The 25,205-nt window shown below is 40.5% G+C and overlaps 1 protein-coding gene across 4 annotated transcripts; it reads right to left on the reverse strand.

The window, feature by feature from the left end:
- Nucleotides 1-25,141, reverse strand: ide (insulin-degrading enzyme). Of its 4 annotated transcripts, none has more exons than XM_031737905.2 (25): nt 24,973-25,141; nt 22,882-23,066; nt 22,065-22,272; nt 19,666-19,835; nt 18,772-18,894; nt 17,326-17,438; nt 16,981-17,143; nt 16,594-16,686; nt 16,363-16,454; nt 16,054-16,134; nt 14,352-14,455; nt 13,376-13,478; nt 13,150-13,272; nt 12,648-12,730; nt 11,687-11,831; nt 9,697-9,807; nt 9,488-9,608; nt 8,207-8,298; nt 7,160-7,271; nt 5,530-5,697; nt 5,013-5,285; nt 4,612-4,673; nt 2,854-2,926; nt 2,690-2,757; nt 1-2,062 (listed from the first exon to the last, which is right to left on the reverse strand). In XM_031737905.2, exons 2-25 carry the CDS (start codon nt 23,039-23,041, stop codon nt 1,967-1,969), a joined length of 2,937 nt encoding a protein of 978 aa, XP_031593765.2. In that variant the 5' UTR covers nt 23,042-23,066; nt 24,973-25,141; the 3' UTR covers nt 1-1,966. The 4 variants fall into 4 exon arrangements, with proteins under 4 accessions (XP_031593765.2, XP_031593766.2, XP_031593763.2 ...); XM_031737906.2 differs by lacking the exons at nt 11,687-11,831; nt 24,973-25,141 and adding exons at nt 10,891-11,035; nt 24,801-24,947; XM_031737903.2 differs by lacking the exon at nt 24,973-25,141 and adding an exon at nt 24,801-24,946.
- Nucleotides 25,142-25,205: the final 64 nt, after the last annotated feature.

Consider the following 25,205-nt stretch of genomic DNA (forward strand, 5'->3'; position numbering starts at 1 on the left):
TTTCCATTCAGCTGTTTATTAATTAGAAACACACAAGAAACATAAAAAGACCAAACTCAACACTCTTCACCTGCCCATGACCCCCACCAGCCAATCACAGTCGTTCTGAGTTGCTAAATACATCCAGAAATTTAAAATTTGATTTTCTAAATGAAAACCACTCACTAGGTACTTCACGTCAAACAGTGCACGGCCCGCCCAAGCCTGATATGTAACATTGGTTTCTTCTAGAACGCTGTGTGAAAACTGCTTTATCACCCGCTCTCCTGAGACGCTGTGGAGCTACATGCTGTGTAAGTAATAGACTAAGGCATGCTTCTGCTGCTGGTTCTTTGGGTTTTCACCACAAGGTAATATAGTGCCTTTTAAAGCAGTAGAAGTTGATAATGAAGAGGACTTGCTGGAAATTAAAAAAGTAATAGTTTGGATCCGATTGAGACAGTAAAATGCCAGGAAATATTTAAGAAACTTTTGAAAAAGCAGGACTATTCATGAACTCTACCTGAGAGCAGATATGTTAGGGGAATGGGAAAACATAAATTAAGATTTGTGGCTCCACCAGCAGCAGTTTTTACACTGTGAAACTGGTTAGCACCAAGAGAGCAGGTCACGTTAGCACTGCACCATGCAGGGCCAACAAAGCAATCAGGCTGGAGGCGGTCCTCTCTGGGGTTTAGGCCCACGCTATTTCCTCTGCACAGCATTGAGTTTATTGCTTAGTGAGAGAAGTGCATATATTTCGGTAAAAGGATCCAGACTGGAGCGTTTTACCAAACTCTCGCCTTCAGACATCAATATGAAATGTTTTCTTGTTTTTAGAGAAAAAGTTCAAGCTGCTTTGTTTGACATCTATGCTTTAAGAGCTAATGCTCACCCAGAATTATGCTGGGGACAGGATAGATCCTCCAGGATTGTGCCTCAAATCAGACCAGGATACAAACTAATCTGAAAGGCAGCAGCTGCAGAAAGTCTCTCATGCAGAGTGAACGGATCCTGACGACCTCCCTAAAGCTTCAACACAGAGAAACAAAATGTCTCTACAGCCATTATTTTTAAGTTTTCAGAAACTGATCACACTGTAAATTGAATAACGTACTAATGTAGATGACAGACTAAATGTTTTTATTTTAATTACTAATAAGATTGAATAATAATAAAAAACAAAACAGCATGGACATACCCCTGAGATGTCTGAGTGACATACTACTGTAAAATGCATTAAAAAAGAAGAGATGTACGGGCATGGTTTAGTGGTTAGCAATTTAAAAACAGCTCCTCATAGGATCCCAATATTTTAGCAGTTTACAGGCAAATACATTAAAATTCAGAAATTTGACTTAAAAGATTTCATTTGCCCGAGTGCATCTTCTGGGATTTCTCCCCCCCAGGAGAGCTGTGGTTCCTCTCAGAGAGTTACAAACACACCAGTCCAAACAAATAAAAGCAAAGACCTTCACGGAGCTACTGTCTTTAACCTCAACAGCTCATCACAATAAAATCGCAATCCATCCTCAAAGCAGGATGTCTCTGAATAATCCAAATAAAAAGCCTCCTACTGTGAAGCTTCTGCAGTATACTTGAACTCATTAAAGGGTCCTGGCCCTCAGCTTTTTTTTTTTGCTTTTTTTTTGTCGTTTTGCTTCTTGTTTAGTCTACAGCAGCCTACACAGTGCTGTGAAGCGTGAGCTTACGTCTCCTCTTAGAGACGTTACATGAGGTGATTCTGGTGTTACCTCTATCATTATCACAGCTACGTCAACAACTTTGTGATTTCCTCTTTGAGTGGCTCCTCCCTGCTACACGTGCACACACCCGCATTCAACATGCATCCACGCAAACAAACACACACTCATGCAGGCTCCGTCAGATGAAGGTCTTCCAAGTGGCAGGAGGTGAAGTGGTTAGATGTGAAACAGAGCAGGGCCGCCCTCCGTGCCTCCCTGCTGTGTCGACCTGCCGGCCTCGCTCACAGTTTGGCTGCCATGAAGTTGATGTGAGGTTTGACCAGGGGGAACAGAGGCAGACTCCTCTTGAACTCCGTCATGTCCTGAATCACTGTGGGCTGCAAGAAAGATCAGATCAAAGGAAGGCTGAAAAACGACCCCCTCCATAAACTCCAGAAATAGTCCAGAAACAAACAAATGCTGTTCTCTTTCTGAATGACATGTTATAAGCTTGTCAGATCCTGCTTTTAGGCTCCAAAGTATTAGACACTACAGAACACAATGAACACTGTCATCAAATGGAGAAAAGGAAAAACTGATCAAAAGAGGCTGCCAAGAGGCCTCCAGGACATTAAAGGAGCAGCCTGAATGTCTTCACTGAGCATGGCTAAAATAGCAAGAAGAAGATGCATTTTAAAGGTATGCCCACCTCATTTGACACAAGCTGATGATTAAAAAACAAAAACTGACAGAGTGAAGAATTTTAATTTATAAAAGAGAAAAAAAAAAAGATAATCACATATATTTGAGCAATTCGGTGTGTGAGACACAGACAAGCTACATATCAACCCAGGTTAATGGTGTGGCTTGCAGTTCTACCCTTCAGTTATTGTTTAACAGACACAGATGAGACGTATTGGGATGTCCTGGTTATTGTCACCTTTTCACATTTAAGCTGCGCATTTATAGTAATGTTGGGGGAATCTGTCAGGTTAACAAATAAAAATAAAAGGTTTGATCCTTACCTGTGGCAGGGAAGGAGCAGGAGCCAGGTTGACATCATTCTGAGCGGGGAACTCTCCCACTACTGGACCTGATGTACACACAGACAGGTCAGGCTGACAGTGAGTGACCTCAGTGGGTGTCTAAATGAAGCCCATGTTATCATCCTGTGTCTACAGATACTCACAAGAGTCCATCTCCCTGGACAGCACGTGCACCGACACTTTGTGTCTCTTTGGGGCTTCGACCGTCAGTCGTTCCTGGACAGACAGACAGACAGGTGAGGATGATACATGGAGGTTATCAGGGAACATCATGACCAGAAACTATTCGCTCCATTAATGGAATGACTCATCACTTTTGGGAAAGAGCACTGCTAACACAGAAAAAGAAACCCAGCACAGACAGGATGGCTGTGTGTGTTTCCCCACTGAGTGTGTGATGAGTTGTGACAGCCCTGTGGAGATTTAGCGACACAGTCGGGCTTCATCTTTGACTCTGGATGGAGGATTATATTAGACTGAACATTTGGCTCGTCTGCAGTCAGATGGCGTCAACAGTGGCAAACTGAAATGAAATAAAAGAAAAGACGCAGCTTGTGCGATTGCTGCTGATATGACATTAGAAATGCATTAGGTTTATTCTGCATGGGGGCTGTAATGGTTTCTGCTGCTCTCCGATAATGCCAGTTCTTTCTGGGGCCAGGTGTCTTTGGGCTCTTTATCCCCCTGAAACAAGCCGGCTGGCTGTCATTATTGCCACTGATATGCTGTGAGCATCCTGTGTCAGTGTCACCTCCACAGCTATGAATAGAAGCAGGAGGCTGGATGAGATGAAAGCTAGGAGGGCAGAATGAATGGAGCGGATCTGTGTATGTGTGGACACACACAGAGTAGGTGGTGCTGAATAAAGTCCTTTTTTCCCCATTAGTACCTTCTCGGATCAGCTTGATGCAACTCAGTTCGACTCGTTTTTCCATTACAATCGAATACCACCTAATGTGCGTGGGGTCATTATAGCAACGCAACCGAACATCCCGTGACGTCATCTGTATGTGACACGAACGCTACAACATAGGTGGACCCGGAGGCGATGTTATACCTACTGCTCGGTCTGTGACTTTCTGTCAGACATGGGAACCACAGTGTTGTTTCTGTGTAGCCATTTCTCTTGTTGCCGGGTTTCAGAAATGGTAGATATGATTTTCGTACAGGAGACACTCTCATAACTCATCGAGTGATGCCACCGACTACCCAATCGGTGACATGCAGTCTATTGACGTCACATTTTCAGATCGCCTCTGATTGCTATGAACTCCGGGTGAAAAGGTACTAAAAAAGTACCTGGTATGAGTTACTACCACCTAATGGAATACCCTCAAAACCATGTCGAGCCGAGTCAACCTGAGTAGATACTAATGGAGATTTGTCTGACATATATTCTTTCAGCAGTGCAAAACATGGGGGCGAGGATATGTGACCTTTGGGAAAAAAAAAGATGCTGATGAAAAACTGCAGTTCTTTGAGTGGCCAAACCCCCATAGAGTCCCATACTAAAAGTCTCTAACTTCACAGCATTAAAAAGCATGTTGAGAACATCTGTAAGTTCGGTGAATTCTTTTCATAACGTATCCTTTGAAACTTCATCAGGCTTACAGTGAGGGGCGTGGCCACTTTGACAGGTATACTGACCAGGGAGCTGCAGGTAGCAGGTGAGTAAATGAACTGAACCTCATCTAGTGCACAAATTGATCCTGCTTAACAAACCTGCCAGTGTCTAAACTATGATTAGGAGTTGCTATAGTTACCCTAAAAAAAGCTACAAACAGTTTTGACTCAAACAGATGTCAGACTGAGCAATCCTATAAAAGCACAAGGACACGTCTCATGCTGTTAAAAGTCTTCCAGGGAAGAGGCACCATGAGACATAAAGCTGTACTACTTACTCTGTAAAACTCCATTATGTTTTCTTTTGTCAAAGTCTTCAGATATGCCACTTCAATGTTGTCTGCAAAACAGCAGGAAAAACAGAAGTAAATTAATTAAATTAAATTAAATTAAAAAGAAAAAGACAATAGTTCCAGTTTGCAATGCTTAAGAGATGGACTCAAAAGTAAATCCATGATAAATAAGGTAGGCTATTTTAATTATCTTTTTATATATGATTAAAGGAAGAAACCTCCAGCTGAACCAGGCCCAGGGAGGGGCAGCCATTTGCCACACCTGGGCGGATGGCTGTCTTTTTGTGTTACACAAACTAGTGGATCAGGAAAAACCCATTTGGCCTGCAAACTAAACATAATTAATAGTTATCAGAGAGGTGAACCGGACCGTCGGGAGGCCTCACCTCTATCGAAATTGTACTGCTGAGAGATGATCTCTCCCCAGTATTTAGCACACTCAGCAGACAGCTTCTTCGGTTTGTCCAGGCGGCGGATGGCCAGGGCTTGGATGTGTTTTTGGAAGGCTTCCTCGCTCATTTCCTCAACAGCTTTCTCCATAGCACACAGGAAGGCTTCCACTCGGCTCTCCAGGTAGTGGGGCGCCTTCTCCGACTGGATGATGAAACGCAGCCCTTGCACTCCGTTAGCCCGCCGTGGCCCACTAAAGACAATGTAGCCTTTTGGGGGATTAAGAGAGGAAGTAGGTAGGTAAGAGCTCCTGACTGCTGTAAACACTGTTCCAGAAAGGTTTTTGTAACCCATTCCCCTATGGACCAACTACATGCATGAATAATATGAATAATAATAATACTAAATAATTAACTTGATAAAGCTGACACTGTTTGTATAAACTTGAAATGGTCTGGAAAAAGGTACCCACGTTCTGTGTAATGCCTTATCATGTGTGTTTTGCAGCCTCACCCAGCTGTTCTTTGGTTCTCAGTGTGTTGAAGCAGGGCTCAGAGATGATCTGACAGAACAGCTCCAGCAGCATGTTGTCGTGGGTGGTCTGCATGTCTGTTTGGTAGTAGATCTCGATGCCACAATTGTTGTGTACCTCATTCCTTTGCTGGTAAACATACCAGCCACCTGAGAGGAACACAAGAATATACATTTATGCTGTAATCATGGAAGACAAATCACTCTATGAAAAGATGACCACAACCAAACATCACCAAAACCCCCCGCAAAACAAAATAACTGGACCGTCTTCCTTCACATGGCGATAAAAACCATTTCATTTTATGGGGAAAACTTAATGACACTTCACAACAGTGTATTTTATTAGTTTTTTACATTCATTTTTCAACTTTAACCCCATGAACTCACCTTGTTTTTGTACTTATGCAGTTATATGTAATATCACACAGACTACAAAACAGGAAACAGAAAGCCTAGATGTAAAAATATGAGCACCTGTAATTCTTCTGGCTTTGCTTCCTGGTGTGTGAACGTTCAACAAGGCCTCACTGAGATACGCTGAGAACTAAACTTGGCATGTGAGTGAGCAAAACCATGTGAAGTAATTTAAAGCACAATCCTTTTCATTAACCCAAAATCCACTGACTCATGAACTCTGATAAGCTTAGAAATGAATTTCACCAGCTGTGCTGTACAACTTAATACAATCCATCCCTGCACACTTAATCAGGTCTTTCAGTGCTGCATTAGAAACTTGCACAAGTGGTTCCTACAAAAAGCACATGAGCTGTTTCATTGTAGTTTTACAGCTGAACTTCAGCACATTGCTTGAGCCATAGATAAGTACTGTACAGTAAAACCAGCACAGTTCAGACAGATGACAGGGGACACTTTCCAATAAGGCAGAAACAGCCCGCTGAATGCCAACAGCATCAGTTCTGGTTTGTTTAAATCCTCAGTAATCAAGTCTGCTCTGAATGCAGGACGAGTGCAGGCTGGGTTATGCAGGTGTCTTTATGCACATGCTGACTGAGCACTCTGGACCTGACACTCCCTGAGCACTGAGCTCACATTGTTCTCAACATGTCAAAAGTTCCACACTCGAGCAAGTAATAGCTCAACATTGCTGTCAGACACATCCTTTGAATAATCAAAGTACTAATGTGATGTGTGAAAATGTGAGTTTCTCATTGTAGATTTTGTTAAGTCACAGGGAAACCGTTGATAATTTTCTGTATAATTTACAGCTCTGCTTTTCGCCTCCACATCATTCAGCTTTCCTAATGTGATCTGAAAGGCAGTGCAGGTTTGCCTGTGTGTGTTCATTGTCTGAGCTGCTGACAGTAAGGTGTGTATGTATTGTGGCCAATGACATCCATTTCCACTCAGTGACCATTATGTTCCTTTGAGCTAAATGTGGGATGCTGAATTTAATCAGGTCTTTTCTCGACAAACACACCATGGCGTCACTGATGACGAGGGCGAGAGCGTTGGACAAGAACCCATCTGCGTGGTTGCCGTGGAGACAGTCATGACTGGCAGATGAAGATTTACAGAGCTTAACCTGTGTGTGTGTGTCTGTGTGTGTGTCTGTGTTCGTGTGTGTGGTTTGGAGGAGTAGAGGACCTACCGTCTGGAACCTGCACCTCTCTGTAGCGAATCAGCTGGCTCGGGAGGAGAGGCTTTGTGTGAGCATGCTCAATGAGCGTGTCCTCCACCATTTGCATCATGCCAAGAGCAGACTAGAGGAGTGACAGATGGAAATGAAATTCAAACATTTCAGTCCACAAACTCTTGAATAACACTAGATGAACTCTCAGAAAAACATTTTGTAGAGATCCAAGAATTTTACATTTATCGTACCTACCAACATTTACTACATTACTCAAAATAACCAGCAGGTTCTTTTTATGAGCACCTGTATAGTCAGCTGTGATAGAAGTTATTCTCAATATGCGTGGTAAGCATCTTGACACTGTACTGATATACAGTGTAGACATTTTGCCACCATAAATCAATCAATTTCCTTAAAAAATTAAACATTGTATACTTTATAATATTAATTGTGATACATTCAATAAAACTGGGTTGTTGCACTTTTAAAAAATCAAAGTTTTTAAGATCTAAACAAAGATTTATGCAATTTCTACATAACAATGTATGCTGTACATGTTTTAGCTAATAAATGACTCCGATTCAGAAAACACCGTCTTGCAAAGTATGTGAGTTCAAACATGTAGAAGAGAACCCATACCACCTCAGTCTTTAGTGTATCCAAGTGAAATGCTTAATGATTACTTAACTGACATAATCCCATTACCATTATTACACAATGGTAATACACAAGCAAAATATACATATTTTAAATCAGTTTTATTTGGTTCTTTTCCTTTTCGGCCTGTCTATATGGCTTCTTTACTACCTGGATTCCAACTATCATAAAACCTCAGACTACAAACCTTCTCACATAAACCACTCAGTTAGTTCATCTTCTGCTGTTAGAGAAGCTGTTCATTACTATAATTCGATGATCACGAAAGGATCATTTGTCCATTTTATGAGTGTTATTCTCCCTCGAGCTGGTTGAAGTGCAGCTGGATCACAGGATCTTATATGAGACAATAAACCTCTGAGATATGGATAAATAAGTAGTAATAAGTAGTGACTCCAAACAAACCTCCTTGGTGATGTTGCCATGAAGAAGGGCTTCAATATGTAACCGTGACAACAGCTGAGGTATGAAGGCCTTAAGGCGTGGGAGAGTTACATCTGCAATACAGATGACAGGCAAAAGCAATCAAAGAGTACTTTTCCAAGGCTGGTAACAGAATGATTCAAAGAATGAGTATTGAGTGTGGCAAGGCAGTCTTCCTGCCCGATGAACAAAGCAGCAAAGCAGCACATCATATTGCATGGTAGTAAAAATCATACCTAAAGATTCAGATGTGCATAAAAGTTTAAATTTAAAGTCATGACACTCACAGCGTCTCAGAGACCCCAGACAGAGGAGGACAGCGGGCTAAAAGGACTGATAACAAAACGAGCTGTGCCAAGTGGAGGCCCAGGTGACTGAGCTCCAGGTCCTGACCCAGCAGGTTAATTGAGTCTCATGTGAATCTGAGGATACTCTGTGTAAGCTCTGTGGTTAAAAATATAACAAGCTGCCCTTCAGGCTCCAGACTGGCACTGTGCACTGCTAGGGACGCAACTGCTGGAGGACAGCTTCAGCATTTAAACGAGAACTTAAGGAGAAAAACTGAAAAGAAGAAAAGAACCAAGGTGAGAGGAGACGCCTCTATCAACTGTGTGCAAAAACCTGAAAACTTCAGTGATAGTTTTACATTTTTCACTGTAGCTATGTTATTTAACCTTTACCGTGTCTGGGTTAAATTTGACCTGTTCTGAGATTTGACTACAGTAAAAATACAATGTGTGTCATCTTTTTATCCTGAATTTTGATAAATAGCTACCGAAATGTACAAAAATAAAGACATTTTATCTGCAATCTCCAAATTTTGTTTTAGGCTGCAGGTCAAATTTGATTGCTTTACTGGGTTTAGTCCACACGCTTCATGTACTTTATTTACTTCACATTCATGGCCAATTTAGAGTCACCACTTTACCAAAAATGCATGTTTTTGGACTGTGGGAAGAAGTCAGGGAGCGCAGGGAAAACAGGCCAACTCCACACAGAAAGGAATTGGAACCTTCTCCCTGCGAGGGGGTGGTGACAACTACTGCGCCATCCTGGCACCTGAACTGACCTTTCAGTGAGTGTGGAAAATGCCAGTGGAAGTTCCACACATGCTTGGTTTTCTGCCACTCCGAAAACAAGTTTTTTTTAAATGTAAGAAATGCTCTGTATTCTGTGTTTCAATTAACTCTGTTTAGTCCACAGACGAAAAAGCAGCCAGTAAGCATACCTGCTGAGACAGAAGAGAAACATTAAGAGTCTCACCATCTAGAGCCTCTCTGAGCTCATCTTTGGTCCAAGCGACCTCGGTCATTAGAAGACGGAGGTAGTACATGGCATGCTGGTGAGGCTGCTCAGCTCTGAAGTTATTCAAAGACCTCATGTACTGCAGAAAGAAAGAAGGCAGAATCAGATCACCATTAAAACTGAGACTGGAAGCTAAACTATTATTGAGTCGGTGAGTCTGAACTTACAGCTTCCTTGATGATGTCAAAGCGCTTCTCGTCTATCTCAAAAGTGGCCATCTTCTCGATGATCTTCTTCAGCAGGATGTGCTGTTTGTCACTGTAGCCTTTAACAGACAGCTGCAGCACACAGTGACAGGAGACAGGCGGCACATCATCAACAAACAAAAGGATGCATTAAGCTTATTAGCATAACAGTTAACATTTGTTGTTATTGAAGGTTTTGCATTCATTTGCTGCCATGAATACATGAATGTGTTCTCCATTTAATTTAGTCGTGGGCTGGCCAAACTACTGTGAAGAAAATCTTTCCAGATTAGACCGACTCCTCGTGGTGAACAATAATCAGAATCTCTAGAGACTCAAAAACAAAAACAATGTCAATGTTCTGCCTGAATTCGCTGCACGTGCTTGGGCATAAATGAATTTTCCTGCATCACGCACACCTAACGGCCCTTCATGATTCAGCATAACCTCCCAGGGCTTCGCTGTCACTTCCATCCCACAGCTCACCTCACCTTGTGGCCAAGCCCCTGCAGTGACACCTGTTAAAAGTAATCTCTCCAAACATCGTTAACCTTGACAAACGGCCAGCATCCACACTAATACTGCTGACTCAGATCAATTACTTGCAGCCCATCACACAGCTATACAGCTCTCTGTAAGGACACACCCCAGTCATGAATTCACAGGTGAAAAGGGAGCTAATGAATGCAGGTTAGTTGGTCATTATGACAGCTGAAGAGTTGTTAGAAGTCAGTCAGAAGTCAGATGTTTTAAAGAACAGAGGAGAGACAACACCACAGCAAACCAGATTGATTCAGGCCATTACTTTGATATACAACATTAAATCCCACACATACGCACACGTGCAAGTTGCTCATTCATAAATCAAGGAAACAAAAAAACACGTGATTTAGTGAGACACTCTTAATGATGTTAAACCTAGATAAACCTGCACAGATCTTTAAATTTAATGCTGCGCTCCAGATACCTCAGAACACAGGAGTGATGTCACTCCCACTTTTGTTATTTGCAGGCAAATGCATATTAGACTTCTCTCTCAGACTGAACAAGCAGGATTTCACAGAATCAAGAGTGTAGAAACCACAACTACCAAGTTATTTTCACTCTGTTAAAGCCTCAAAGTGCAACCTTCACTGGCACCCCATCTTCCCTCCAGACTTCAAACGGCTTACTTACGAGGATGGCATTCATCCCTGAGGCTACACCATACACCAGCCCAGCCAGGCGGGCTGCATATGTATACTCTTTTAAATCATCCTTCAGTAACCTGAGCAACAAGTAGGTCATGTTGCAGTGCAGGGGGTCTGCGTAAAGGTAGCGACTAATGGAAGGAAAAAAAGAAAGAAATGAAACAAATAAATGTTTGTTGGGAATCATGTGTTGCCCAACACTAAAGAAAAACACATATGAGAAGAATGATAATGAAGAGTATGTATATGCAGCCAACATGACCAGCTTTCTGTTCTGCACTGACTGACAAAAACTTTTTTATGCAAGAATAGTGGCTGACTTTCAAACCTGATGGCTTAATTACAGGTGTGTGTAATTAACCCCAGCACACCTAAAGGATGATTTGATATGGAGAGAATAAAAGCCCTCACAGGTAGGCATGGTGTTTTATCAGGAGGTTGATGAGCAGGGATAAAAGAGGGAGTTGAAAATAAAACAGATGCTATGCCAGCCGGGTACGGGTTAGAAGGTTTTCTGAAGTGATGTAAAACACACGCAGGTTCAAAATCTCTACAAAACCGTCTCAAATGATCAAGCATGTCAAACAATAACAAACAATTAACTTTTAATATACAGCAGTTTCCTGTTATTGTAACTTGCAGTCTGGCCACAGACGCGGTCAGATTGAAAGGTTAACGTCAGCTATCGACCAAGGCCCACCTGAGCCACTGTAGCCCAGTCTGAGGATAATAAAGGGAAGGCGGCATGAGGTCGGAGATGGGAAGGGATTGTGAATACTTACATACATCCCATAGATGGTATTTTGGAGGTCATAGTTCAAGCCAGCTAGCTCGGCTGCATATGCATACTCGTTGAGGGAGTCCTTGAGGAGCTCCAGGTATAAATATGCCATGTTACAATGCAATGGGTCCACGTACGCAAACGGGCTGTAGAGAAAATGTCACACAAAGCATATAAATAAAGCAGCACGAGCTGATGCAAACTGCAACTATTGTATAGCATGTTTTACAATTTATGAACATATAATTAATTGTAGCTATCAGGAGTGTAACAGTGGAATTACTTACAGACTAATACTGTCTAATTGCAGTCCCACCTAGAAGGGTTTGGCAGTGTTTGTCAAGAAGCTGATCCAAGTTAATCCAAACGATCCTATATTACACAGTAGCTAATTCCAGAAGCATTTAACCCTACTAAATTAAATCAACACTGAACAAGGGAACAGCCACCTACCTTGAATAAAGAAGACAACCAGTAGAATGGTGTGTCCATTTATGTGGAGTTACACATGGCACTCATTTAACTTTGTTGCTTTTAACATGCTGACCTGTGACCATCCACAGTCAAACCTGGACTTATTTTCCAGAAGATCTGCATTTCCAGTGTAACCGATATGAGATCTACTCACAGGTACAGTCGTAAAAGCTACTTTTAGCTGCTCTCTTGTTGCAAGGGTTCATTAAAGTAGGTAACTTTGGCAATTTTACATCTGACACAACTTCAGAGAAAATGTGTGTCTCCTTATCATATTGGGAAACCTGATGCCACTAATAAATGAATATTTTGATATTTATTTTTGCACTTTGTGACCTCATTACTTTAAAACTAATTATGCACTGTTGTAGCAGCAGTACATTTACTATTTCACATTACTGAGTTAATCTTAAGAGACACAGTTTACTTGGTAAGAATTTGTGTCCACACTCCAGCTGCAGAACAAATCCTCAGTATTTACTACTCACCTGAAGAACTCAAAGTTCAGGCAAGCCTTGGGGAGGAAGAATTTGTCATCCTGCTTGAACCACACCTTGCTCATAGCAGTGTCCTGGAAGAAGTGAACACCAAACTTAATTTCATGTTCATGGGAAGTCTTAACAAAGTAAAGCATTGAAATGCAAGCAGAAGGTAAACTGTACAAGCAGACGATGCTCATTTAATCACAGAAATCAAACAGCGTTACTTTGATAGGTTATTTAGCAACAAACAACAAAAGCCATACTAACTTTTATTCAGTTGTTCCTACAGAGATGGAAAATGGAAGCTTTTATTAGCTGCTTAGTTCCTCTGATCCTGACATAACAATAAAACAACTAATGCTTGATGTCTAAATCACAATACCACATTTCCATATGAAAGCATACGATACTTTTAACAAGGAGCAGGTAAGCAGGGACCGTCCACTGCAGTCAGACAATGAAAAGTGACAACACTTTGATGATGGAGCTGTGCAGAGAAAACACTTGCCTTGATTAAAGTGGGAACTGAAGGAGATTCTTTCTCAAGAGGGTAGATCTCGAAGTTGGTAGGGATGAACTCATTTTTCATTGGCAATTTGAATTTGCCGTTGAGGTCTGCATTTGCCCATTTCTACAACAAAAAAAGCCAAACAATCAGCAAGCAGAGCCTTATATAACTGATGTAGCGGTTATACACTGATTACACAGCAGAAAAACTGGAGACAATCATTCACCTTGATGGTCTCCTCAGAGATGGCCTCCTGTTTGTACTGCGTGCCGTACCACTCTTCTGTCATGTCTGTTTGTCCTTCAAATGATTTTGACACCACTGCAACTCTGGAAAAGTAAGAAGACAACAGGTCACATTATAGATCTATACAGAAAGCCCTCTGTGCACAGAGTACTTAGTGCCTGTTTGCTGCACAAGATGTGAGTGCTTTTCCATTTCGATCATGTTTCAGGTGGTGCACAGCCATTGACACATCGTTTGGCTGGAGCTGTCAGACCATCAGAGTGTGGGTTTCACCTAAGTTTGAACATTTATCCCATCAGTATGTTTTAGTTAAACAAAGTTGAAGGACTCAGTGTAAAAGCAAAAGGTGTTTCTCGGTGACTTCACTTGTAGCTGGAATGAGATGGATAAATAAAGAAGCACTTTGTCATGAATTTAAAGCAGTGTTGGCTAAAGCCCAGAGTTAAATGGCCACTTCAGTAAAGGAAGAGACTGGCATGCAAACCCTCAGGGTCAGCCAATGACTGCATGCTGTCGTCTCCTTAATACGCATTAAGGAATGGACCGGTTACAAGTCTGGACTTTGCTTGGCACAGCAGCTGCAACCCAGAAAATGAATTAAAGCTACACCAGGCACACTTTTATTTCAGTCCAGTTATCCAAGTGGGACTGCAGCTGTAAAGCTTAGCTAAAAATTTATTACACCATGTGCCCACATCTTCCTCTGAGAGGTTATACACTCAGATTAAAGTAAAAGAAGCAAACAGAAATTTGCCCAACAAGTTCACTGCTGCAGAAATGATCTAATCAGCAGGTTATTTTTCACTTGATAAACACAAAACCGTGTTCCATAAAATTCACAGTCTTTTTTAAAACCGTTGTTATTGCCTCAATCTACTTCTAGTTTTGTGCAGTTTATTACTTGGTAACAGAAAAAGCAAAGTGAGTCTCACTACAGATCACCAAGTCACACTGACCTGACGTGTTCTGGTCTCAGCTTATCCAGCACCATCTCGATCAGATCTGGCCTGAAGTCTTCCAAGAGGTACTCTGCTGCTAGAACTTCTTTGAGAGGGTAGTACTACGACACACAAAGAAAGCTGTTGGCATTGTACTGCTTGAAAACACAAATGTATAAAAGGCCTCCATAAAGCAAATTCTAAACTTCTACTTAAAAGGACTGATGATCAATCTCATTTACTATTAAAACCTCATTGTGTTTTTGGTAGCACAGTAGATATACAAAGTTGTTGCATAATATCTTACAATGACTACAAGCTCTCAAATGTATGGAGATGTGCATGTATTCCATCTTAAATATGGACAAAAAAAAAAACGTTTATTAGAAATAAAATAAATAAAATAAAGGGTCCAGTTTACTCTGCCCAGTACTGGGTCAACAGGGAGCCATGTGCTTTAGCCCATGGGGTCCAGCTGGCCTTTGCCCAAAGAAGCCTACATGGGTCTAAATAGGCTGTAGGGGTTCAGTGCCTTGTCGACTGGGACCTTCAAAGGTGAAGACACAACTCTCAGCTTCCATGTACTTGCTTGTGGTACATGAAATGTCTGACTGGATACATTGCGCTCGCCTCAACTCTCAGCTTGGGCTCTGGAACAAAGCTCCTGGAGAAGAGCTGGACTCTGTTCCACTCTGGAGATGCACTAGGTGACAAACAGTGGGCAGGGGTGGGTATTTTGCATACATTTGACCACATGCCCTTAGGGTGTCCTGTGGGTGGTGTTTGCCAAGCATAGGTTGTCTGGCCTGTTGAGCTATTCGGTGCTTGAAGAATCACGGTGACAACTTCATCTGCATTGGCACCAGTAAGTCAGACTCATGTCCAGCTGGACCAGGATTGTCCTTCGTATCAGATTCTGTTCAGTTCTACATCTCTGTCTCTACTATATTTGCTTTTTGAGGATCACTTAATTCTGTTGGCTTCATCAGGTAGTGACCTCCAGGTCACACTGAAGCAGTTTGTGGCTGAAGCATCAGGAATGACATTCAGCACCTCCAACTCAGAGACCATGGTTCCCAGCCAAAAAAGGTGGAGTGCCCACTCAAAGTTTGGGTCAAGCTGCTGTCCCAAATAGAGGTGTTTAAGTATCTTGGGATCTTGTTCACGAGTGAGGCTAAAATGGAGCACAGGACTTACAAACAGATTATACCAATGTGGTACAGAAAGAGCTGTGCAGACTGCTTACTGGTCAATCTATATTTCTACTGTTACCTATGGTCATGAGCTCTGGGTTATGACCAAAAGGATGATAATGTGGTTACACACAGTGAAAATGAGTATCTTTATAGGGAGACTGCGCTCTCCTTTAGAGATAGGGCTTAGTTATTCATGAGTATCTGAGACGAGGCCTCCTGGTCGCCTCCTAGACGAGTTGTTTCAGGCATGTCCTACCTGGACAAGGCCCCGGGGCAGACCCAAGACTCACTGGAGATCTCCTGTCTGTCAAGGGAAGAACTCTGTAAAACTGGCTAGTGGGAGGGAAGTCTAGGCTTCTCTCCTTAGACTGCTGCCTCCAGAACCCAACAGTAAATTAAACATTTGGTACCTTACTGCACCCGCTGCAACAATCACATAGTGTGCATTTTGATACAAATAAAAAGTAGCCTGATTCTGACAAGGCTTCTTGGAAACAATGATTGCAGATAAAAAAGGGACCTACATGTAGTAAACCTGCTATTTTGGAAGTGTAGCCACGGGGACGCTCCTTGTCTTTGAACCTGAAGGCAACATTGTTTAAATCCTATAGAGAGAGACAAAAGGGTTGAAGGTGTAACAGTTGAAGTCCCAAAACGTACAATGGCTACATTCATTTAGCTTACTGATCCTGATCTATTAACTGTGATGCACATAATTGAATCCATATGCTATCCTAATTTCTTTTTTTTAAAACTAGCTTTTACAGAGAAGAATATGAAATACGTTTATATTGACTCTTAGAAAGTATTACTGAACTAACAACATAAATCACCTTGCACTCCTCAAACACCCACTCTTGAGGCCCTTCAGTACGTAGTTTCTGGATGTACTGGAACATGTGGAAGATTATGTCCTCAACGTGCACTGCAGTGACACACAGATCATGCCCCAAGATTTAATATTTACATTTCTTTTCCCTACACATACTGGGATTGATCATAATCACATGCAAAACACACAAACTAGGCACAATTCATGTAAAGTAGTGAGATGCATGACTCACAGAGGCCCTCCTCAGTCAAGTCCACATTGATGATGAAGAACATGAATCCTCTGGCTCCCTCTTTCTGACCTCCAACAAGTGTGTTCACCCAGCCTTAGAAAGTATTTATTGTGAAAATTTAGTAAGGTGTTTCTTTCATTTTTATGATAAAGGAAACAGTTACTGTGAATGCTTCTGTCCTAAAAGATAATTGACTTCTATTCCAATCACTGTAGATGAACACAGGTCTCCTGGTGTGTTACATTTTATGGTTTAATGATGAAATTTTTTTTGTTATGTCACAAAACACATAAGTAACCTCAGAGCCAATCATATATTTTAGGATATGGTTTTACTAAGTGTATCGCTTGCTCTAATAATATCTGACACCAGCTTGCAGTCTGCTACCTTTAGATTTCAGCTCAGATAACAAACTTCCGGGTCCTTCGTGACCAATCAGATGTCCCAGATAATGTCCTGGGTTTGATTTGTAGTACTTCTGTAGGTCTGGGATGGGGAAAGTCACGTAAAGATTTCTAATGTCTTTGATGGGAACCACTTTGTAGAATTGCTGTAACAGGAAAAAAAGAACACCACCAACCAGAAATGTGTTACTAAGGAGCTCATTCATCTGACACTTCAATGACTGTAGTAAAGAGAAGAATTTGTGATTCCCACAGTAACACGAAAAAATGTTTACAGACATTTTGCAATGCTGTAAAAATGTAAAGGAGTGAGAAGTAAGCAGCTTACTTTAAGGTGTTGTTCCTGGAAGGGGTGTTCAGGAAATTCTGGAACAGGTACGTTCTTGTTTTCCACTTCTCCAAATAATTTAACCACCATGGCCGTCAATTCATCCAGTGATTCTGCCAACAAAGGGTTAAAAAAATAAAACAAAACCCCAAAACAGTTGATTGGCTAGCTATTAGCATTTCAAGCCTGCAACTTTTAGCTGTCAAACAAAGTGGCTCAAGTAAACCTTGCTTGCAGTCTGTATTTTAACACTAAAGCAAACTGTGTGCATCCTGGCTTGAAATTAGACACTGTTAAGTGTTAAGTTTTAAGTTAAAAGTACATTGCTGAACATTTGGCACTTAACATTTGTATTTTGTTTTGGTTTTTTAATCTAGTTTTTTTTTTTTTTTTTTTTAATCTACATGTTCTTTGTCAAAGAGTATTTGAAGTAATAGTTCAGCTAACTAAAATGTATTAGTTTGGACAGGTAATACATTTTAGTAGTGTTTGAGTCATATTTATAATTAACCCAAGGTGTTCCTAGGTAATAGGAACTCTATTAAACCAACACATTTCTTTAGTAGGATTTAATGCTACAAAATATTTCTCTACTAGATAAGATAAGATAAGATAAGATAAGATAAGATAAGATAACTCTTTATTGTCATTGCACAGTCATACATAGTACAATAGTACAATGAAATTGGAAAAACTACTAAGTGAAGCTAACAACTTTGATTTCAAACTAAGTCTTGAAGTCTTAAATATTAAGAACGCTGATTACGCTCATTGATTAATACAGCTTAGTACAGGAGGACAAGAAAAGAAAAAAAAAAAAAAAAAATCATACAGGCTGTATGACACCACACCCACATGACTATAACACATCTTTACTTCTAATTACTAACTGCATGCGTGGGTGATGCAGTAAGAATGTGACAACTGTGGTATGCAGCGTCATGTGTTCTGTATGGACTGGAAGGGTGGTGACTCTACAAGTCCAGCATTCATTTATTCATTTTACAGGTTTAATTTCAAGTTATTTTGCAACTTTAGATTACTTATATAAATCTATTAATATATGAAAATACATAAATATAGCTTACTTTATACAAAATTAGCTCTTTTTTAGGCATGGCAGCAGCACTTGTCCATGGTACCACTAAGTCAAAAGTGTTCAACTACAGGTTTAATGTCCCTAAAAGCCAGTAACTCAAGTGTCTCATCACTTCCACATTATTCGATGGAACGAGACAGATAAGTTATCTTGAAACTCTCTCGTTTTTGGCAGTGACACCATGCACAGGATCAACGATGTGTTGAGAACAACACGTCATTTTGCTCTAGAATGAAACGTGAAATCCTAGAATTCAGGCGACATTCATGCATGACTTGCACATTGTTCAGGTCAAATGATTATTTTGCAACACTTAAACATCACATGCGTGAGCAATGTCATCTTACCTCTTCCTAACACACACAGTCCCATGAGGTTAGAAGAGTAATATGTAGAGTGGAATTTCAGAAGCTCCTGACGGACATCAACCCCCTCTTTAGATGGTCGGGTCTCTAGTGTCAATTTATTTCCTATAAGAAGAAAAAAAAAAAAGAAGATCAGCACTGTACATATTAATGCAATTAAGAAAAGGCAACACACTCCCATAGTGAAATTACATTCCATAATCAATTTCCATATTATAAAATCAACCCCCCAAAACAAGTGCTACAGTCTACATGAAGCACTTCTAAGACAAATTAAGTGTGTTTTTTTTGTTTTTGTTTTTTTAAAGAGACACCATCAAAGCAGCAGTCAGGAGAAGCTATGTTAGTCTGCTTTCAGACTCGTCTGATCCGCTCCTGTTCTTAATGGGAATACAGACGGTATAGTTCAAGACTGCCATCAGGTGGCTATTTTGAGCTCAGAGCTGCTCTGAGTATACGTCACTCTGATCTGGAATTACTATCAGAAAACTCCTAAACTGCTTTCTCAAAAAACAAACTGAAATTAGTTCATGTTTAAAATAAAAAACCAAAGCCATTAAGAAGTATTTCTGGGCTAAAACAGCTATCTCTGATAAGAAGTAGGCTGCATGAATGTAAACCTCATTTAATCAAATATTAGCCAGCGTTAACATATGCAACTGGATTCTGCTCTAGATTAGTAGTCTAATACAAAATCTAAAAATCATCATATTAACCCTATGAAGGGAATTCTTGCTTAAATATTCTGTGCAGGGCCGTTTTGCTCTCCAGTCAAAATATCCTGCTGTAACAATTGAAATGCGATGCGCTAAGCAGTCAGAATGAATGATGTACTGATATAGTTTTAAAGTGAAGTCTGGTAAGAACAGTTTCTACCTGTTCCAAATTTACTGAAAGGGTGTTTTGGGTTGCCAGTGGCCTTCTCCAATTGAAACAGCCTCCAAGCATCATTCATCAGGTTTTTCTCATGCTCCGAGTCCACAGCGTTCACCTCGCGGTCCTTGCAGCTCTCGTCAAACAATGGGCACAGAAAGAACTGAGCAAACCTACAAAGGTCAGGAGTTGCTGTTATCAAGGAGTACATTTCAGCATGTAGAATAACAACAGAGGTGTGTGATAATAATAATAATAGATTTTGGATTTTCAGCATTTGCTGGTGTGTACAATCTTGTTTATATTAAATACAGATTATACGTTATGACCGTTTGGAAAATGAACAAAAGCTTTGCAAGAGTACAAAGTCAGAGCAACTGCCATGCAAATGAGGAAATGCTAAGCACACTCTAAAATTCATAGTGTGCATCTAAAGATGTACACAGCAACCATTATACTGTAAAAAGCAATCACTGTAGTTCTGTCACATCATAAGGCTGCTTAAAAAAAAAAAAAAAAAAAAAAATCAACATTATTGCATTATCATAATCTTTCACCGTTTACCTCCTAAAAACCTAGAAATGTTGGTTTAATTATGTAACATTAATTTGAAAAGAAAAACCATAATATTCAGATATCTAGTCTGTATATATTTTTAATAAGAATTGGAAAATTAGGCTGACTAACTGACATATATGATCCTTTCATTTTCCACAAAGGAATCATCATCAATAATTCAGATCACTCCTCACAGTTCTTTCCTACCACTGGAGTCCAGGTGGCTTGAACAACATAAGGGAACAATTAGCCAATGCCACAGAAACAGGTGCTTCCTAGACCATCATTCATTTCTAATTAGGTAAGCCTACCCTGTAAGTTCAGTTCTGACCTCCTGAATGTCCTTTCTAAACCAGCACAGCAGACATTAAAAGAACCCCTTGCCTGAGGTTTAAACTCTCATTAGGGGAGCTGATGGTTACAAAGTAGAGACAAACTTTTGTAACCTAGATTAACCAAAGACATGTAGATAAATGTCTATATCGGCATATATATCCTAGACATTTAAGACCACTGAGCTTTTAAATGTGTATCATGTATCACATTGACATTTCTGCCAAAATGAATACCATCAAATGAATACCAACTAGGCCTGCACAATAAATCGAAAATTTATTGTCATCGCGATATCAGCCTGTGCGATGGGCCCATCGCAAAACACGGCGTAAACTGCGATAACTGGGTACCTTAAAATGTTTACACACGTGCTTTAAAGAATTTACCAATCAAAGAAACCCCTTTACACATTTGACCAGTCGAATAGAGCCCTTCACGGCATTAACCAATCAAATGGATTAGAGGCCCGCCTCCTACGTAGGTGGGGAGCGAACAACGCTGCAGCAACGAGTCAGAGTTGTAATGGCTGAGAGCGAGACGAATGACGAGAACCCTACTGACTATGAACTTGTGGCTAAAAAAAAAAAAAAAAACGAAATATAGTACCTCGCTTATTTGGAGGTACTTTGGATTTGATAAAGACGACGTTCTCCAAACACAGGTATTCTGCAAAACTTGCCGAACACTCGTGGCAACCACCAGAGGAAACACGACTAATCTCCACCATCATCTTCAATACAACCACAGAGAACTGTTTGAAGAGTTCCAGAAAGATAGGGCTAGCCAAACAAAGGTTGCTAATGTTAAGACAGAGCACAGCAGCCCAACAGCCGTCTCTGTACCAGAGTTTTTCAAGTGGAACTCCTTATGAGAAAACGTCGAAGCGGTACAAAGAAATAACAGAGGCCATTACACATTTTTTGGCTAAAGACATGATGCCTATAAATACAGTTAGCAGAGAGGGCTTCACCAGTCTGATACATAAAGTGGACCGGAGATACCGCATCCCCTCACGAAACTACTTTTCCCATGTCGCCATTCTGCAAATGTACGAAACATGCCGCAAGACCGTCATGTTTGAACTGAGCCAAGCTGAAAACTACGCAAGCACTACAGTAAAGTTTCCTCTCCAGTTTTGACTTACATCATAACTACTTGGTGAGTGGTAAAATGATGAGCAACTGCATTGAGATAATTTGCAGTATAATTTAAGTTATGTTTATTTAAAACTAATTATAGAGACCGGGAAGGATGTCTTTCAGAATTCAAGCCTCAGAAAATTTTTTATGGGGGCAATGTTTCAATGTTAAAGTGCACTTTGTTGTTACACTGCTAATACAGCAGCTTTCTTTAAATAAAACTGTTGCAGTAAAACGGAAATTATGTAGTCGGGTTTTTTTTGTTTTGCTATTTATTTTATCGCAAGTCATATTGTTATCGCAATATTGATCACAGTTATCGCACATCGCAGGTTTTCCTAATATCGTGCAACCCTAATACCAACATACCTATCTAATGCTCCTTGCAAGTGTTCATGAGAAACGTCAAAGTAATAGTTGGTATGTTCTCCGCTGGTGAAGGCATTGGAGCTGCCTGCGTGCTCACTGAGGAACTGGCTGTACTCGTTCTCCTTGGGGTACTTCTCTGTTCCCAGGAACAGCATGTGTTCACAAAAGTGTGCCAACCCTGAGATGTTCGGTGGGTCTGACAGAGAACCTGCAAATTAAGAGAAATTCCCATAGAAATGTAGTTAATGGCGCTGCTTCTCTTTGATCAGTGAAATTTGTTCAATGCAACAGTTGTGACTTTTAAGGTTTGCCAGGTGAGAAAAACAGATCTGCAATGGCACCAGAACAGGTAGATTTATATACAATAAAGATGTACATGGCTAAATTCTTCATCATTTTTATTCAACATATGAAATTCCTGTGACATTCTTTTTATAACTTCCTCAGACATTCAAAACAACTATCTAATGCTTAGTCAGTGAGAGCTTTAAGCTGTGAGTCACAACAGTTACATGTTATTTGCTGGTCAACAGCTATAATAGAAAACCCAGATAAGTACATAATGTCATATCTAGTTTGCAAATAGAAATACTAGATAATAGACTTCAGAAAATATCCATCCAAAGCTTAAAAGAAGTCTGGCCACTAATGAGGCAACTCTATATATGAAATTATACTGGTCAGCAAGACACAGTTATATTATGATGTGGGAAAATTGCTCTGCTTTTCCAAATAGTGTGATAGAACATGAAAAAAAAAAAAAAAAAAAAAAAATCATGGTCACCTGGCAGGACAAAGAAAATTAAAGCCTATTTACCTATGTGGACATCCAAAGCAGCTGAAGATTTGTCTGTGGTCGGGTCACTGATGAGCACTGCCTTCAGGCCATTGATAAACTCCAGGCCCCTGTACTCCCGTTTATCCTCAGGTGAGCGAATAACATCACTAACCACCCTCCTCACAGCCGGGTCGGTCATTCTGACTGACAAGGATGACACCAGCCTGCAAGCAAAGAAAATCAAATGGACACTTACAGTTAAAAGTCTAATATGTTTTGATTTAACGTGATATAATGGCCGAAGGAGATTTTAGGACTAAAGATGCTTCTAAATGCAAGTGAGCTTAGAAGTCCATATTTGGTATGACCACCTTTATTCTTAAACACACTGTCATGCTAAAAATGAACCAATCAGACACGTTCCAGATAGTATTGCACAGTTTGTTTACATGATTGCCAACATCACAGTCCCAAACCATGACATTGCCTCCACCATGTTTCACAGATGACTATAGAAACTCAGTTGGACCTCTCCCAGCCACCTCCATGCATACTGCTGAGGACTTGCACTGAAATGTTCAAATCTGGATTCATCGCTGTGTAAAATTTTGTTCTTCCACTGATTTTAAGTCCAGTTCTTGTGTAATTTTACATTCTTTAAGAAGGGAAACATGATGACATCCACTCTTCCACTGAGAACATTTCTAATGAGAGTGCAGCGATGAGCAGATGGATCATCTGACGGTCCCAGATGCATCTTTCAAGTATTGACAGGATGTTTTTTCCCCCTATTCCTTAAGGACATGACTGTAAGATACGGTTCATCTGTTGCAGATAATTTTAGACCTGTCACTTCTTCTTTTAACCAATTTCCTCAAATTGCAGGATACACTGCACAAGATGTTGACGTAGGTCATAAGTTTTCAGCTAATAGCTGTATGGGAATCACCTGATTGGTATAAGTGTCTTAACAAAATTTTAAAACCAACACCACAAACATTACTGTGAAAATGATCATGTACAAGGGCTAAAACCGACTCAAAAAGCTGCCAGAGTCCAAATAAAAACTTGTGTCAGAAAGCCAGGAGAACTACTGATCAAGACCAATCAAAATATTTAAATAAATGAAAGAAAGTCTGGTTCCTTGGAAGCATAAAGAAGTGAAATGTGTCTAGACAGTTCTGTATATAAAAAGTTTCTGTCTGAATAAATATGAAAAAAAAAAATAAAATAAAAAAAACACCCCGAAGGATTAAAGGAAGCTGTGTTTTAACAGGTGCCATGACTCACGTAGTTTCTACACATCACTGTAAGAGCTGTTAAGCAACACATGGCTCGTTTACTGCAGTTCTACTGGAATATTACATTAAATCTTTAATGATTTTCGGGAACAGTATTTTTGAACAACAAAAAATTAAACGAAACCATCAACACAGTTTAGATAACCAACTATTATCACTCCCTTGGTGGAATTGCTACTTACGTACAGTAAGCTAAACAGCAATGACAGTTAAAAGACAGCCACGACGTAGATGTGTGGAAACATTAATACATCTCTCTGGTACTGAGCACAACGGGGATTACAGTGTGCTACAGTGACTCAGTAGAGGACATAAATTAATCCATTACGCAGAAAGTCGCGCTAGCTTATTTAATGAGGAATAAAAGCTTCAGAAAAGTTACCAAGCAACCATGTGAGAAACGGGATTTCTCGTCTAACTCTCTGGCAAACATTTGGTTCCGCGAGGCTGAAAAGTGTATTGTAATCGATCACGGAAGCTCCGGACACAAATACACAATGTATGATCAGCTAACATTTCGCATTAGCTAGTGAGGTTAGCTGGGTCAAAAAACCGGCTCGAGCCGCTAAGATTAGTTTGGTGTTTAGCCAGCTCGCTGCTCGGTGTAAAAATAACTCTCCTATTTTTCAGTTACAACACTTACCTAAAAGAGCTCACCTAAAAGGTCGGTTAAGACAGAAAACGTAGCCTGCTGACTGAAGATATCTCGTAAACTGGGCCGTTCGGTTAAAGCACTTAAACATACTTTGCACCCATGAAAAACAAACCTGGGCTGTTACGGCGCCATCTTTGACTAGAAACAAGCAATCGAAAGAAGAGCAGAACGCACCTCACGAAGGCAGGTTGTCAAATATTTAATAAATTCTGCCACTGACGCCTTAGACCACGACAGCGTCAGTCGGAAAGCCAAATACTTAAAATTAAAACGGCAACAAAGCGCCAAGCTGGCTAGAGTAGTTCAGAATATTGCGCACTGTCATTGATTCGGACACCGATTAGACAGCCTGCGTGTGGATTTCCTTTTACGTTAAGCATGACAGATCAAGTTTCCATCCCTTTGTC

Source organism: Oreochromis aureus, linkage group 13 (assembly GCF_013358895.1).
Source record: "Oreochromis aureus strain Israel breed Guangdong linkage group 13, ZZ_aureus, whole genome shotgun sequence".
Lineage (NCBI taxonomy): Eukaryota > Metazoa > Chordata > Actinopteri > Cichliformes > Cichlidae > Oreochromis > Oreochromis aureus.